Source organism: Pongo abelii, chromosome 21 (assembly GCF_028885655.2).
Source record: "Pongo abelii isolate AG06213 chromosome 21, NHGRI_mPonAbe1-v2.0_pri, whole genome shotgun sequence".
NCBI classification, from domain to species: domain Eukaryota; kingdom Metazoa; phylum Chordata; class Mammalia; order Primates; family Hominidae; genus Pongo; species Pongo abelii.
Genome location: NC_072006.2, coordinates 10,559,432 through 10,573,165, shown reverse-complemented (window position 1 = coordinate 10,573,165; position 13,734 = coordinate 10,559,432). Strand labels below are relative to the sequence as shown.

The window sequence follows — 13,734 nt, the reverse complement described above, 5'->3', positions numbered from 1 at the left end:
AGAGTCAACAGATCTCAAGGGACCATGAGGACCAAACGCTGACTGTCTCAGTGGCAAGCTCTGAACTGAGGGCCGATAAGTAGAGACCACCTCTTTCCTCATGCCCCTGACCTAATCTGGTACCCTCCTTAAAGTTTTAGAGACAGTTAAGTAGAGATTGAGAAATGATTGAGGTGTGTGGTTGTGTAAATATTGGAGATAGGCTGCTGATGCTCCTTGACTTAAGATGGGGCTATGTCCTGATAAACCCATTGTAGGTTGAAAATACTGTAAGCAAAAATGCATTTAATACACCTAACTTGCACAGATGGGCATTTTGTAGACATGATGAAATGTGAAAACACAAAACACAATATCCAAAAACTGCTGACAACACAGGCCACTCTAGAGTGCAGTATCAGTTGTTTACCGTCATAATCGTGCAGCTGACTGGGGGCTGTGGCTCACCGCACAGCATCATGAGAGACTATCATATTGAGAGTCCAGGCGAACATCAAAATTCAAAACCAAAGATCTCTACTGAATGCCTATTGCTTTCACACCATCAAGTCAAAAAATCCTAAATCAAACCATTGTAAGTGGGGGACCTTCTGTAGTTTCTTGGGAATCTGGACTTGAAGATAAGGAGAATAGAGATCAGGAAGATGAAGACAGATTGGAAGAAAGTCCCTTTGGGACTGGAATTAGTGCAACTGGGGGATGGGGTGGGGAAGCATGCAGAGTGTGCTGAGTGAACCTAAGGGAAAGAGGAGAGAGACAAACCCAACTAGATGTGCAATGCAAGCAATGCATTTAAAAATGTATCTCTGCTTGCAAAAGTATTTTGTTCATGTTAAAAGGAATTTCAAGCATTAATAAGCAAGGTAGGGGAGTCTTTGGTGGGAGGGAGCTCTTCCTGTTTCAAATTCAATATACTCACTGACCAGCTCTTCTGTCTAGTCAATGTGCCTGGTGTTTTCCATAAATCATCTTATTTAAATTGCCCTGCAGTCCTGCAAGATCAGTTTCCCTTCTGTCCATTTAATGTATGAAGAAACTGAGTCTTAGGTTAGAAAAACTGCCCAAGTAGGAAGCAGAACATGGACAATTGAGAGTTCTGTCCATACACATACTGAACTGTTTCTCTATGGGTATGAGGGTCCATATATGGTATCACCAAACTTGGGTTACCTCCAAGAGTGAAAGGGAACATTGCTAACAAATGCCAATGGCAATATGCATAAATTGGGATCATTTCCGGTCAAAGAGAACCTGTGGCTTCTCTGCCTTGGTAGATTCAGCTCTTCTCACAATGGAAAATGCCTTACTACTCACATTCTCTAAGTCCCATTTAAAGTCCTAGAGCTGACTCTGAAACAGGACTCTGTGGTCTGTTTAATGGGTAAGTATGGAGAGCACCAGTACAAATGAAAATAGACCACTGGGTCCTTCTACTACTTTGTGGTGGCGGATAGTTCAGAATGGCCTGGAATCAAGCAGAATATAAGAAAAATATGATTAAAGCAAAATGGTGGTATAGGCATTTATTGTATTCTGATTTTTCACCATGGAAATTTACACATTTTGCTTAAATTCTTGATATTTTAAAGTCTAGAGGATAAAACAAAGCTTTTCTTCAGGGGAAAGCTGCTTTTCCTGAATCCTTATTTTGTTAAAAGCTGGTCAATCACTAAGCTCATTTGAGTGATGGTAAAGTCAAAATTATGACTGCCTGATTTTACCCTTCACTGCACTTGTCAAAAAAATTAAATTAAAAATCGTGCTTATGAATATAATGCATGAACTGCTGCATGGCATTCTGAAAGACAGAATGTCCCTTCTGTCCAGCCACTCACAAAACAGCATGTCACACGATACTTTAATATGCATAGAAAATAATGGGGCAGAGAGAAAATTCTGCCTCTCAGGAAATACAAACTATGTTCCATAAATGGTTCATGTACTCAGAAAAATTTATTTTAGTAAAATAATAATAATAACTTTAATATTATCATTAGATTCCCTCAAACTGTCATAGTGCTTTCTAGTTTCCAAAATGTTTCCACATATAATTTCATCTGACAAAAGACATCATTAATATTTTAAAGTGCAATATAGGTTTGCTTGATTTAGAATTGCAAGGGTTCAGTTTCCTGACGAATGAGCATCCCACGTATGCTTATTGAATATTCTATGTAAAGGCAATTGTGGAGCAAGAGTCAAAGTGCTAGTGCTTTCTGTAAAAATATGATGGAAAGTGCCATTTGTTACCAAAAGCCACTGAAGGCTTTGGAGACTTAGGTATGGAGAAAATTACTGTTTGAAACATGCTACTGAACTTAGCAGCATATAGTCCATTTAGTTCTTTTTTAATGAAAATATGTGTTTGTTTTATAAAATAATTCATTATATGTGTGTGTGCATATTCAATTACACATACATTTAGAAAGTGGAATATTAAACTCACCAAAACCCAACTGTGCTCCTTCTTCACTCCTCCAAGATAATTTCTGAGGTCAACTTGATATGTATCTTTCCAGGCTATGTATTAGAAATGTATGTATGTGTATAGATATATGTGTACGTGTATATATGTATATACGTACACACATATGTGTATATATCTATATGTATGTAAAGATACATATATACACATGTGTGTACATATACACACATATACATATATACACATATATCTGTGTGATTAGATAAGTAAATAGATGCATACATACATGTAGATAGCACATACCTACAGATATATATGCACACACATGTATATGCATGTATATACATACATGCACATACATGTATACATATACATACATACATACAATAGATAGCACATACCTACACATCTATATATATGCACACACACATATAGGTATGTGTATACATATATACATATAAGGTATACACATATACATACTATATGTGTGTGTGCATATATATATTGTAGGTATGTGCTATCTATATGTATTTACATATATATGTATGCATCTATCTATCTAATTCTTGAATACATGGCTCAGCTGGTGCTTTTGTAAGGGAAATTCTTAGAAACAGAAATGATAAAAGTGCCAGGATCAAGAATTCTAAGCAGGCACTGAAATCAATATTTGCTTTGAGGCATCTGCCAACCCCAGGTAACCTAGACTCAAGAACAACAGTTCTCAAGTTTGAGCATGCATCTTCAGATGAAGAGCTTTTGAGAACACAGATTACAGGACCCCACTTCAGGTTTCTGATTCAGTAGGCCTGGGATGTGAACCTAGAATTTGTTTTTTGGTATTTTTTTAGACTGAGTCTTGCTCTGTGGCCCAGGCTGGAGTGCAGTGGCTTGATCTCAGCTCACTGCAACCTCTGCCTCCCAGGTTCAAGCAATTCTCATGCCTCAGCCTCCTTAGTAAATGGGATTACAGGCACATGCCACCACTCCCAGCTAATTTTTGTATTTTTAGTAGAGATGGGGGTTTCACCATGTTGGCCAGGTTGGTCTGGAACTCCTGACCTCAAGTGATCCACCCATCTCGGGCTCCCAAAATGCTGGGATTATAGGCATGAGTTTCCAGGTGAGGCTGATGGATGCAGATTCAAGAACACTCTTTGAGAACCACTAGCTAGAGCTTGGATTTGAATGAGCCACATGTGTGAGGCATGGAGGGGCCCATGCTAGGGTCATAAATATAGTGGGAGATTTGCCTATGTCAGTTTTAGCATTGATCGTGAGAAAAAAGGGAAAAAAAGGTCTCTGTTGAGATTTCCTCATCTTATACATAGACTAACATGGGTTTAAGGACCATTAGCCAACAAAATAAAAACAAAACTCTAAGCCAAATATGTACTTTAAGGTATTGCTAAGGTAATATCTTCAGGTATCTTAGAAAACCAAGTGTAAATAATGAGCTCTTAAAGCAACATCAAAAAAGCTTCCATAAGTAAAAATCCAAGGAACATGATCATCAAAAAGGCAAAATACATGAGGAAATAACCAAGTGCATAAGTTTGCAGAATCAATAAACTGCAGAATCAGACTTGTACAGACTAGAGATATTAAATTTATGATGCAGATTATTAAAGGTATTTTATGTGTTAATTAAATAAAAAATGGCCATGTATATTTGAAAAGGAACCAAATAAAACCTATCAAAAAAGAAAACTATATTAGAAATTCAGTGAAGAGTTAAACATCAGATTAAATAAAGTTGAATAGAAAATTAGCAAGTTAAATGACAGACTTGAAAAAAATTAACCGGAAGGCATCAGAGAGAGAAGAGACACAGAGGACAAAAATGCGATATGAGTTAAAAGTCATGACGAACAGAGAAAGAAAGAACAGAAAGTAATAGATTAGAAGTTATATTTGGTGCAGTGATACGTGAGAATTTTTCAGAACTAATGAAAGACGCCCATTCCCAGATCCAAGAAGTACAGCAAATTCTAAGAAGGATACATAAAAATGAATCTGTACCTAGGCACATCATAGTGATACTATGGAACACAAAAGATAATGAGTAGATTGTCAAAGCAGACAGAAAGGAAAAACAGATAAGCTTAAAAGAAGCAAAAAACAAACAGAAATATTCCTTAACAACTATAGGAAAACTTCAAAACATTGCAAGAAAATAACCATCAATCTCAAATTTTCACCCACCAATACTGCTTTAAGAGAATAATGCAAAATAATACCATCTTCAGACAAATAAGGCCTGAGAGACTTTCACTAAAGGAACCTGTAGAGAATTTACTTCTGAAAGACAAAGGAAGAAGTGTGAGAAAAGTATGCTTTATTAAAGGTGCTAAGTTTTCTACAATAATATTCTTTCAACTTTTTGTAAGAAAAAAAAAGATCTAAATTATGGGGAGTTAGAATTAATGCAACTGGTACTAATCAGGCTTTTTTCCAAACAATTCTATCTGTGCCTCGCTGGTTCATAGATGGCATTATCATTTATAGCACAAGACAGCCAATCAATTAGTAATTTGAAATTACTAATAATTTCATTACTGGTATGGTGTTGAGTGTGTGAAACCAAAGTACACAGCGGTTCATGAAATTTTACTAAAAATAATAAAACCACTATATTCAAAAGTACACAGCATAAAAATGCAAATAAATACATTTAGAAGTTGATTTTTAATTTTGATGTTCAGTGTCTTAGTGAGATATTTACTAAAGTAATAATGCTTCACTCAAGGTTATAATGTTAACAATACTTCTTCCTTCAAAAAATTTGTTCTAATTTCCAGGAAAGAGAAAGAGAAAAGGATTACAGAAGGTGTGTTTTTTCTAGAAAAAAAAAAAAAAAGAGAGAGATTGTGACATTAACAAACTGCGTGGACTTGGGCAAGTTAAAGAAGCATTTGCAGTCTGTACTTTTAAAAAAATTCTGTAGAATGAGAAAATTTGACCATATGTTCTTGAAATTTTTCTTCTGAATCTAAATACAGTTATTATGACTATATATGCTGGAAAATCTAGGTGAGTTTGTTTTCTACAACCCTTTCTGAAAATGTGCATTATCAGTTAAAAGGAGGAAATCAGTAGTACCTGTGAGGGTGAGAAGTGGGCCAGGGAACCCTAATGAAGGAGAAAAGAGAGATGGGGCCAAATGTTGGGGCATTAAGCTGAGTGATCTATAAATAAAAATACCAGGAGCTTCTCTTTCTAAAAAAATATGAAATGACCAAGCTAGAAAAACATTGATAACTCTAAGCTGGGAAGAAGATCTAGAGAGAAGAGTAATGATCAGCATTAAAATTTGTCTCTCTTCCAGTGATACCAGATTTCATTTGCATATCCACTAGGAAAGAATGATTGTAACTCTTTGTATCATAACAGGAAATGGAACACATGCAAGAGTACAATGCATGAATTCAGGGACATAGGTTATTTTGTCAAAATAGAAACTCTGATAAGTAATAAGTGCCGTATGTGTGGTAAACCCAGCTGATAGCAATCACTTAAGCATATCCTGAGAATGAACCATGTGGTGGATGCACCTCAATGCGGTTCAAAGTTCTCAACTAGAATCCAGGAGTGGCAACCCGGAGATTGATTCCTTATCTACAGGGAACGTCTGAGTCCCCGGCCCATCCTGTGGAACTCAGGCTGTACAAGGGATGGAGGCCCTTTGTCTTGGGTTAAGTAAAGGTTGTCATTGCACGTTTTTTATAAGCGGCTGTGGTCCTCCTGCCCAGGCTGCTGCCACCAGGCGCTCTGTCCTGTATGAAAGCCCCCAGGAAAACCCCATGTCTCTTTCAGTGATTCTGGGGCTCTTCTTCAGCCTCTCGAACCTGGTGTCATCCCCACTAAAGTTGGGAGGGGTTCAGCACAACAGCACATCATGGAATCATCCACCGCTGCCTGCCGGACGGCGCTCCCTTTCTCACTCTTTGCCCAGCTATTTTTACTTTTTTGTTTGTCTTTGAAGCCCTCTTAGGAACAAATGCACAATTCCCATGTTTCTGGAGAGTGCCTCACATTCACATTTCACCACAGACAGAATGTCCCTGCTAGCAAATCCAGTTACCACATTTTCATCTTTATGATTCAGAGCAGATTGTTAGACCACATAATTACAGGAGGTGAGGCTGTATTATTGAGTCATATTAGGATTCGAGAATGATGTTCCTAAACAAAGCAACTGATTTAGGAAGTAAATGAAGTTTTCACACATTGGAAGGAGTAACTTGGAAGAATTCCCTTCTTTAATTAAAGGCGGAAGAACTGCTACAGCTTAATAGCCGTTATATGAGGCTCAGAAATGACAACAGGCTCAGGTTCTGGAAAACAACTTTTGACACAGGTTATGGATGTGATGGGAATCATTTGGTGAGGTATAGTTTCTCTAGGGGAAAGGTGAGTATTGCTTTGCCCCAGCTCATTACCCAAGTGTGGCCTTAATAGATGGTCTAGAAAACGACCGAACTACAACAGGAGATTTGGAAGCCCCAGCTACTCTCCCAACCAGGCAGTAACAAAGCTTAACATCTTGGGTGAATTATTGCAGCTGGCCTTTTCCCTGGTTCTAAGTGTTCTTCTCTGAATGATTTTAAACTTTCAAGCACATTTCACTGAATTAGGGCAGTGCATACCCTACGATGGCCATGATTATGATATTGATAACAACAGCCATCACTGACAGAAGGCCAAGCCAGTGCTAGGCCAGTACACATGCTATTTCTACTCTTTACTGTCAGTAGGGAACATTCCTCCTTCGCTCCTTATCTAGAGGAGGGGTCACATCTATTTCTATGCCTTTCTGCACCTCTCCTCACTTACAGTAAGCCTGAGAGAAGGAAACAGTTCCATCTTGTGTCTCTCTCAGACCCACCTGCCTACAGAGAAGGCGTGTTCCTGGTCTGCTCATCCTATAACAAGCTGACCAGGGCAGTCTTGGTCTAGGAAGCTGAGGACACCTGCACTTGCCTGTGAGGAGACAGTGATTAAAGCTTTCCTATTTAGAGCTGAAATTCAGGATTAGGAAGCCTGTCTGGGGGCAGGGCAGCCAGGTGCTCTGGCCTCATCACATTAGTATTCAAGCTAATGCTTTGATTTCCACCTTTCTTTCAGCTTTGGCTTCTCGATTGGTTCTGAACTTCCAGGAAGGTGAAAAAGCAGAGTCATTCCTTAGCACCAGAAGCCCCGGCACTCACAGGGATACTATGCAGTCCTGCATGTGAGCAACTCAAGAGTTCTTTTCAAGTGAGACCTGCTGCTAGGAGAGAAGTAAGCTGACAGCGCCCAGCAACCACACTGTTGAGAACCCCTGTGGCATCGTGTTCCTGCTGAGGCCGGCCACTTTCTCGCCAAACTACTTGCAGCCAGTGACTGAGCATGGGAAAGCGAGACCCTAGAGCCCAGCTGTTCCTGCCCAGAACTCCTCCAGACTTCCAGACTGCACTGCACACTGAGGGACTTCCTAGCTGAGCCTCCTTCTTTTCTTCTCTCCTTTCAGCTGCTCCTGCTCCATTGCCCATTTCTCTCACCTTTATCCTGCACTTTTGCTTCCATCTTGCCATCTTCTTCCCTCAAGACCCAACCTGACACCATCAGTATTATTACACTCTTCATTTCCCAGTGGAGGAGGTGGGGATCCAGGCAAGAAGGACAAAGCGTAAATATGCTCCCTTTAAAAAGTTTGTACTGCTCTATCGCTTCTGGGCCTTTGAGCTAAGATCAAGTGTAAAAGTTTATACTACTCTTAGGTTTGAGGTTCACATAAAAAGAACCTCTCATCAACATTTCAAAAGAAAATTTGAATGAATTGTATGTTGTACTAGTGTGTAAAAGAGAGACAGTGTCATTTATTCATAAAACTGAGTCCAGTGGGACCTGCCCATTCAATGCAAAAATGCAAAGGTATGTAGGATCTTAGAAAATGAAAGACAATGCTAAAGACAGGAACCATTTCCAGCATCTGTTGTTGAGGTCTGAATCTGGAAAGACTCAGGATGTATTTATCAGAAAAACAATTTCGCCAATAAGCCAATAGCTGCAAAGCTGGTCCTCACATGCAAATCTTGACCTTCACTTTTATACAATTTTGGAACATGTAACTGGTAAGCACTACCTACAATTTTTTGCTTTGCAGACATGGAAAATACATCACACTGACAAAATGGACTTTTAAAATTTGGGTTTTACCTTAACAAAATAAACTTGAGTCTGATTCTTCATCTTCAAACATATTAGAAAGGGATAAAAGAATTTCTCTGTGATATTCTAACCCTTAGGAATATCTGAACATGAGTGTGTTTGTACACATAATTTAAAAATTAAATATGTTTCTTTTCATGGCATAATTTTCTAAAGGAAGGAGGGACAGGACTTACCCTCGCTAGAGTCTTTCGAACATTCTGGCTTCTTTGCTTTGCTCTTTTTGTAGGGTGGAGAGAGGCCTTTTGGCTCTAACCCCTCTGGAATCACAAAGATTTAATATTCTCATTTAAATATTTACCAGTAGGGTTCAAAATTATGTTGAAATTTAAAAATGTTTTCTTCTTAGTAAACCTACACACACGTTGAATCTTAATTGCAGTTTCATCTGCCATCATGGCTGAGCGAAATTCTGGCAAGGACTTGTGGTTCTCCAACCTACATAGACTTAAACTTAAGGCTTAAGCTAAAACATTTTTGTAGATAACATTAGTGATTCACACAAATATAAAATCTTACACATGTGCTTTTATAAATTTAGAAATTCTCCATAAGGGAACCCTGTTAATATTTTTTCCTCCAAGAGTGTTCGATTTCAATCTTCATAGATTAATTGACAATTGTCATTGTGCAATTTCATCTTACTCAGTCCTGAAAGCAGGGCTAGAGGAATGGAGAAAGGAATGGGGCTAGAAATTACCCTGCTTCTATTTAACAAACTATTTTTAGTAATCCAGATTCTAAACAACTTCTGTATGTATGTCCCAGTTAAATTACTGTGCTTCCTATTTTCCTCAATGCCCCTCTAAGTCTATCCATGGGGGCAAATAAATTGAAGTCTGAGGACAATGTCAGGAAAGCATCTCCGAGTTTATTCCATTTGGATATAGAACACTTCATTAGGTGTTAATTTATGTATTTAGCCCTGGTCTTCCTACTGAGCTCATGACTTATGTCTTCAACAGCCTGCGTGGCATCTTGTTTGGGATTTGGGCATGGATATCTGTTTGCCCCTCTAGATCCACTCTCCACCTTCACCACCCCTGCTGTGCTCTGGGAGGCTGAATTTTCTGGATTGCATCAATGAACTCCCTGGTTCTCTGGATTCCTATTAGATGTAGCCAGTGGGGAGCTCAGGGCATTTACTTTCTAGGCACCTGGTGGTTTTCATGAGCTGGTTGTATCCCTCAATCTAAGGTTACAGATCCTAGAGTTGGGCTACTCCATGTGGCCCTCTAAGTTTCTTGGCTCCCGTAGCCACCTCCTTCCCATTGTCCCTTCAGGGCTGGTACTTAACTATGCCCCACACTTCACAGCACTAATAATTTCCTTTCCTGCACTCAACTCCCATCAGGCCCTTTCAATTTTTTTATAAAGGACCTCATCAAGCATTTCAAATTTAAAATCAGACAGAATCATATACTTGATGTTTATAAGCATATTCTTTCCACAGTATTGCACATCTCAAGGACTGGTATTACTATCTACCCAGGAATTTAAACTCCAAACTGAGAGGTCATTCTCAATATTTTTCTTCATTTACTTTTCCAGTTGAAGCAATCATAAGTCCTATCATAAGCCCTATCAGCTCCATTCTAAAATAGATTTCATATTCATCTACTGTGTTCAACCTTTGTAATCACCACAGTAGCCCAGACCAGCATCTCATAACCCTCTAGGCTTCTAATCTCCCCGCTTCTACTCTTTACTCTCTACACTCTATCCTTGACACAGCAGCCAGTGTGAGCTTTTGAAACATAAACCAGATCACATTGCTCACCTGTTTAAAAAACATTGCTTAGAATAAGATCCAAATCCAATTCCAGGCCTAGAACAGCATGTCATTTGGGCCCCACTTACCACACTAGCCTCACCTCCCACTTGTGTTTGGCTCTAGTTTTGTCAGTTTCCTTTCCCTTTGTGTTCCTCAATCACTGCTAGGCTGGTTCCTGCCTCAGAACCTTTGCACCTGCTGTTCTCACCCCCACTCCTCCAACACACATATTCATAGGTCTGCTCCCTTCTCACACTTTGAATCTCAGATTAAATTCAACTCCCTAGAAGACCTTCCCTGACTGCCTAATCTAAAGGCTCACCAGAAAGGAAATCTCTCTCAAACACATCACTTGTATCTGAAATTATCTCACTCTCTGGTGTATCCCTTTATTGTATGTCTCCTTCCTCATCTCATCCCCAAGAATGTAAATTCCATGAGAAAAGGGCACTTGTCTTTCCTAATCCCTCTTGTATCCCTGGTGCCTAGCAGTGCCTTGAGAATTTCATTTCAAATTCTATTTTATTTTCACTTCCCCAGGCCTTTCTTTAAGGCCAAGATATAATGGGGACCCTGCCTAATTCTCTCTTAGCAGCTGTCGCCTTCGTGCCAGGATTCTAAAATTACATTACAGAGCTATGGCGACTCATTTCTCGTTTCCCATTTATTAAAAAAGGAACAGAACAAAAAAACCCCCACATTTGATAGATGTGCTATTAAAAACTTCGGCATTATAAACTGCAAAGCTTTGGGCACTAGGCTAGGTTTTCTGTGGTTGCAAGTCAGTCACATCTAAGGTTATTACCAGAGCCAGGGTGAAAAATTTTGCCAATGACTACATTAGCAACTCCCCCAAACTTCTGTCACCAGGTGCAAGACAGATGTTGACCCATGGAATGGGTTCAGCAAAAACAGAAATGAGATGCTTGGAGCAGCTCACCGAGTGCAAATACTGGGCTCAAAGGGATTCATACAATGGGCAAAGAGATATTTGCAACCTCACTGGGAGAAAAATCTAACCCTTCTATGTCACTGCAATGTGTCCTTTGCAACTGGGTCAAGAAGAGATTTTCCAATGCTGAAAATTCAACTCCAAACCAGCATTTCTCCAAATCACTTTTTGCATTTTTGTGAGTTACATTTTTAGGTCTTCATTTTCCACCAGAATGGGAATTCCTGGGGAGTGGGTACTATTTAAAAAGACATCCATGTGCCACATTTGGAAATATCTAAGCACTCCCCAAAGTACTAATATTTTATTTTTGAAAAAGTTGTAGAGCACTCCTTGGGTCAGTGGGCATGCTTACATGTTAAATATGAACATGAAACATGTTCTATGAAACAGTATTGTATCATTTCATGATACCACGGGTAAAGTGTTTTGGGGCATGCAAATGAAAGTCACAGATACATATGGCCTCTGTGCCCAAGTTTCTACTTGGGGCTTGGGAGGAACAACTTTCCCTCTTGGCCTGGGGGAGTGAAGAAGAGAGTTGCTTCTGCTTCTCTTCAAAAGCACTCCCATGCTTCTCCTTGACAATGTGTCATGTTTTCTAGCTTGCCCTGTGTCTGGCAGAGGGTGGAAACCTGGAGATTTGCCAGGAGCATGGCTTTGTCCCCTGAAGGACTCAACTGTGCATCCAGCTGTGATGTGGTTGAGTTTCCATAGGTGGTTGATAATTTTCTGTCCCTGCTGGCTCAGATTGGGGCTAATTTCAACAGTGCATAGTCATGGAAATGGAAGGACATAGGAAAACATTTGCCATTAAGGAATTAAGGATTAAGGAAGATGATTAAAGGACTTACAAGGAATTCTAGGCATTTAGGCCAGTCTGCTTCTTCTACCTCCCATGGGAGTAGAGCCTCCCCTTGCAGATGACCATGTCTGATACCATCTGAAATGCCCCTGTCTCTACTTACTATAAAAGTCTGGAGACAGGAGCAAAAAAGTAAAGGACATGAACTTTGGGATCAGGCAAACTCAGATTCAAATTCTAGCTCTGCTATTTAAGCAAGGAACTAATCCCTTTTAAGCCTCAATAATAACAGTTCCTGCCTTGTAGAACTGCTGTGTGTATTAAATGAGTTCATGCATGTCACGTTATTGGCACAAAGTACATGCCCAATTAAAGTCTGGCTCAGCAGAGCTGTGCTGCGGCTGACTTGAGCCAACTCACACAAGCTAATTGTACCAACTCTCCCCAGCTCTCCTATTCATTGACCTCATGCTTTGGAAGCCTGAAAAAGACCATGGTATTTGTGTTTATACCATAGAAATCTGCAAACTCTTCACACTGGGGCTCTTCTTACCCAGAGAGTTAATTTACAAGCACCCCAGTGGGTTTAGGTATTCAAGTTGTTATTTACTATCATTCACTAGCATGTCTTGGCCGGTTGATTCACTCAAGTAGCCCTTCATTAGTGTCAGTTGCATTTGTAAAAATCCCTCCAGCTTTTCTATTTGAATGAGAAGAATTGGTGCAGGGCAGGGGAAAGGCAGCAGTTAAAGGCCTTGGGAGGCTGGTTCAGACTCATCTTCGAGACTGACATGCTTAAGTGTGAGATCTGAATGAAGCCAGCATGCACACCAATGTCTGGTGAGGCCAGCTGGAACCATTCAGCACAAAAATCCTCCATGATTTCAGCACTCAGGTATCAGGAAATTGGGAGTAGCTCCCAAGCCCATTCTGCCCAAGTGGCTTAGCATCCTTGGGCCATTGAATATGACTTGAACAGCTGCATGCAGCTGCTGGTGACAAAACTCCCAGGAAACCTGGTGGAACTAAAATCAGAAATGGTGATCCAGTTAATGCCACTGAACCTCAAATGCTGACTCCAAACTTGTGGACTCTGCATTAGCATTAATAATGATTTCCTTAAAATCATTCAGTGGTTTGGATAGCTATCTAAATCTCATTGAGAAGCCAACTCTCTTTGTTTAGAAATGTGTACTTATAGCACTTAGGCAAATGATCCATGGCAAGGTAAGGCCCTTATACTGGGTGCTTGAAAGGGCAGTACCCCTTGTAGCTAAAAGATACTCCAAGGACATTTCATGTAAGCAGGATAAATGAGAACGGCAAGCATTAAGATTAACTTCATGAAAGTTAATTCAAGACAGAGTGACAATTTAAAGTCTTTTTTAAACATATGGTTCTTTTTTTTTTTTTTTTTTTTGTTGTTGTTGTTGTTTAAAAGACTTTCATTTTTTTAGAGCAGTTTTAGTTTCACAGCAAAATTGAGAGGAAGGTACAGAGGTAACCCATATTTCCCCTGCCCTGACACATGCACAACCTCCCCCATTATCAACATCTCCCACCTG

At 39.6% G+C, this 13,734-nt stretch overlaps 1 protein-coding gene across 9 annotated transcripts in view; it reads right to left on the bottom strand.

Moving 5' to 3' along the window:
• MACROD2 (mono-ADP ribosylhydrolase 2) overlaps positions 1–13,734 on the bottom strand; it is a 2,107,194-nt gene that overhangs the window by 145,016 nt on the left and 1,948,444 nt on the right. For 4 of the 9 annotated variants that reach the window (XM_054542042.2, XM_054542043.2, XM_054542044.2 and 1 more), the window contains exon 11: positions 8,815–8,898. The exons of the other annotated variants lie outside the window; for them this stretch is intronic. In XM_054542042.2, the coding sequence (XP_054398017.2) occupies positions 8,815–8,898 (84 nt within the window). The remainder of the gene's footprint in view (positions 1–8,814; positions 8,899–13,734) is intronic. 9 annotated transcript variants of the gene reach the window in all.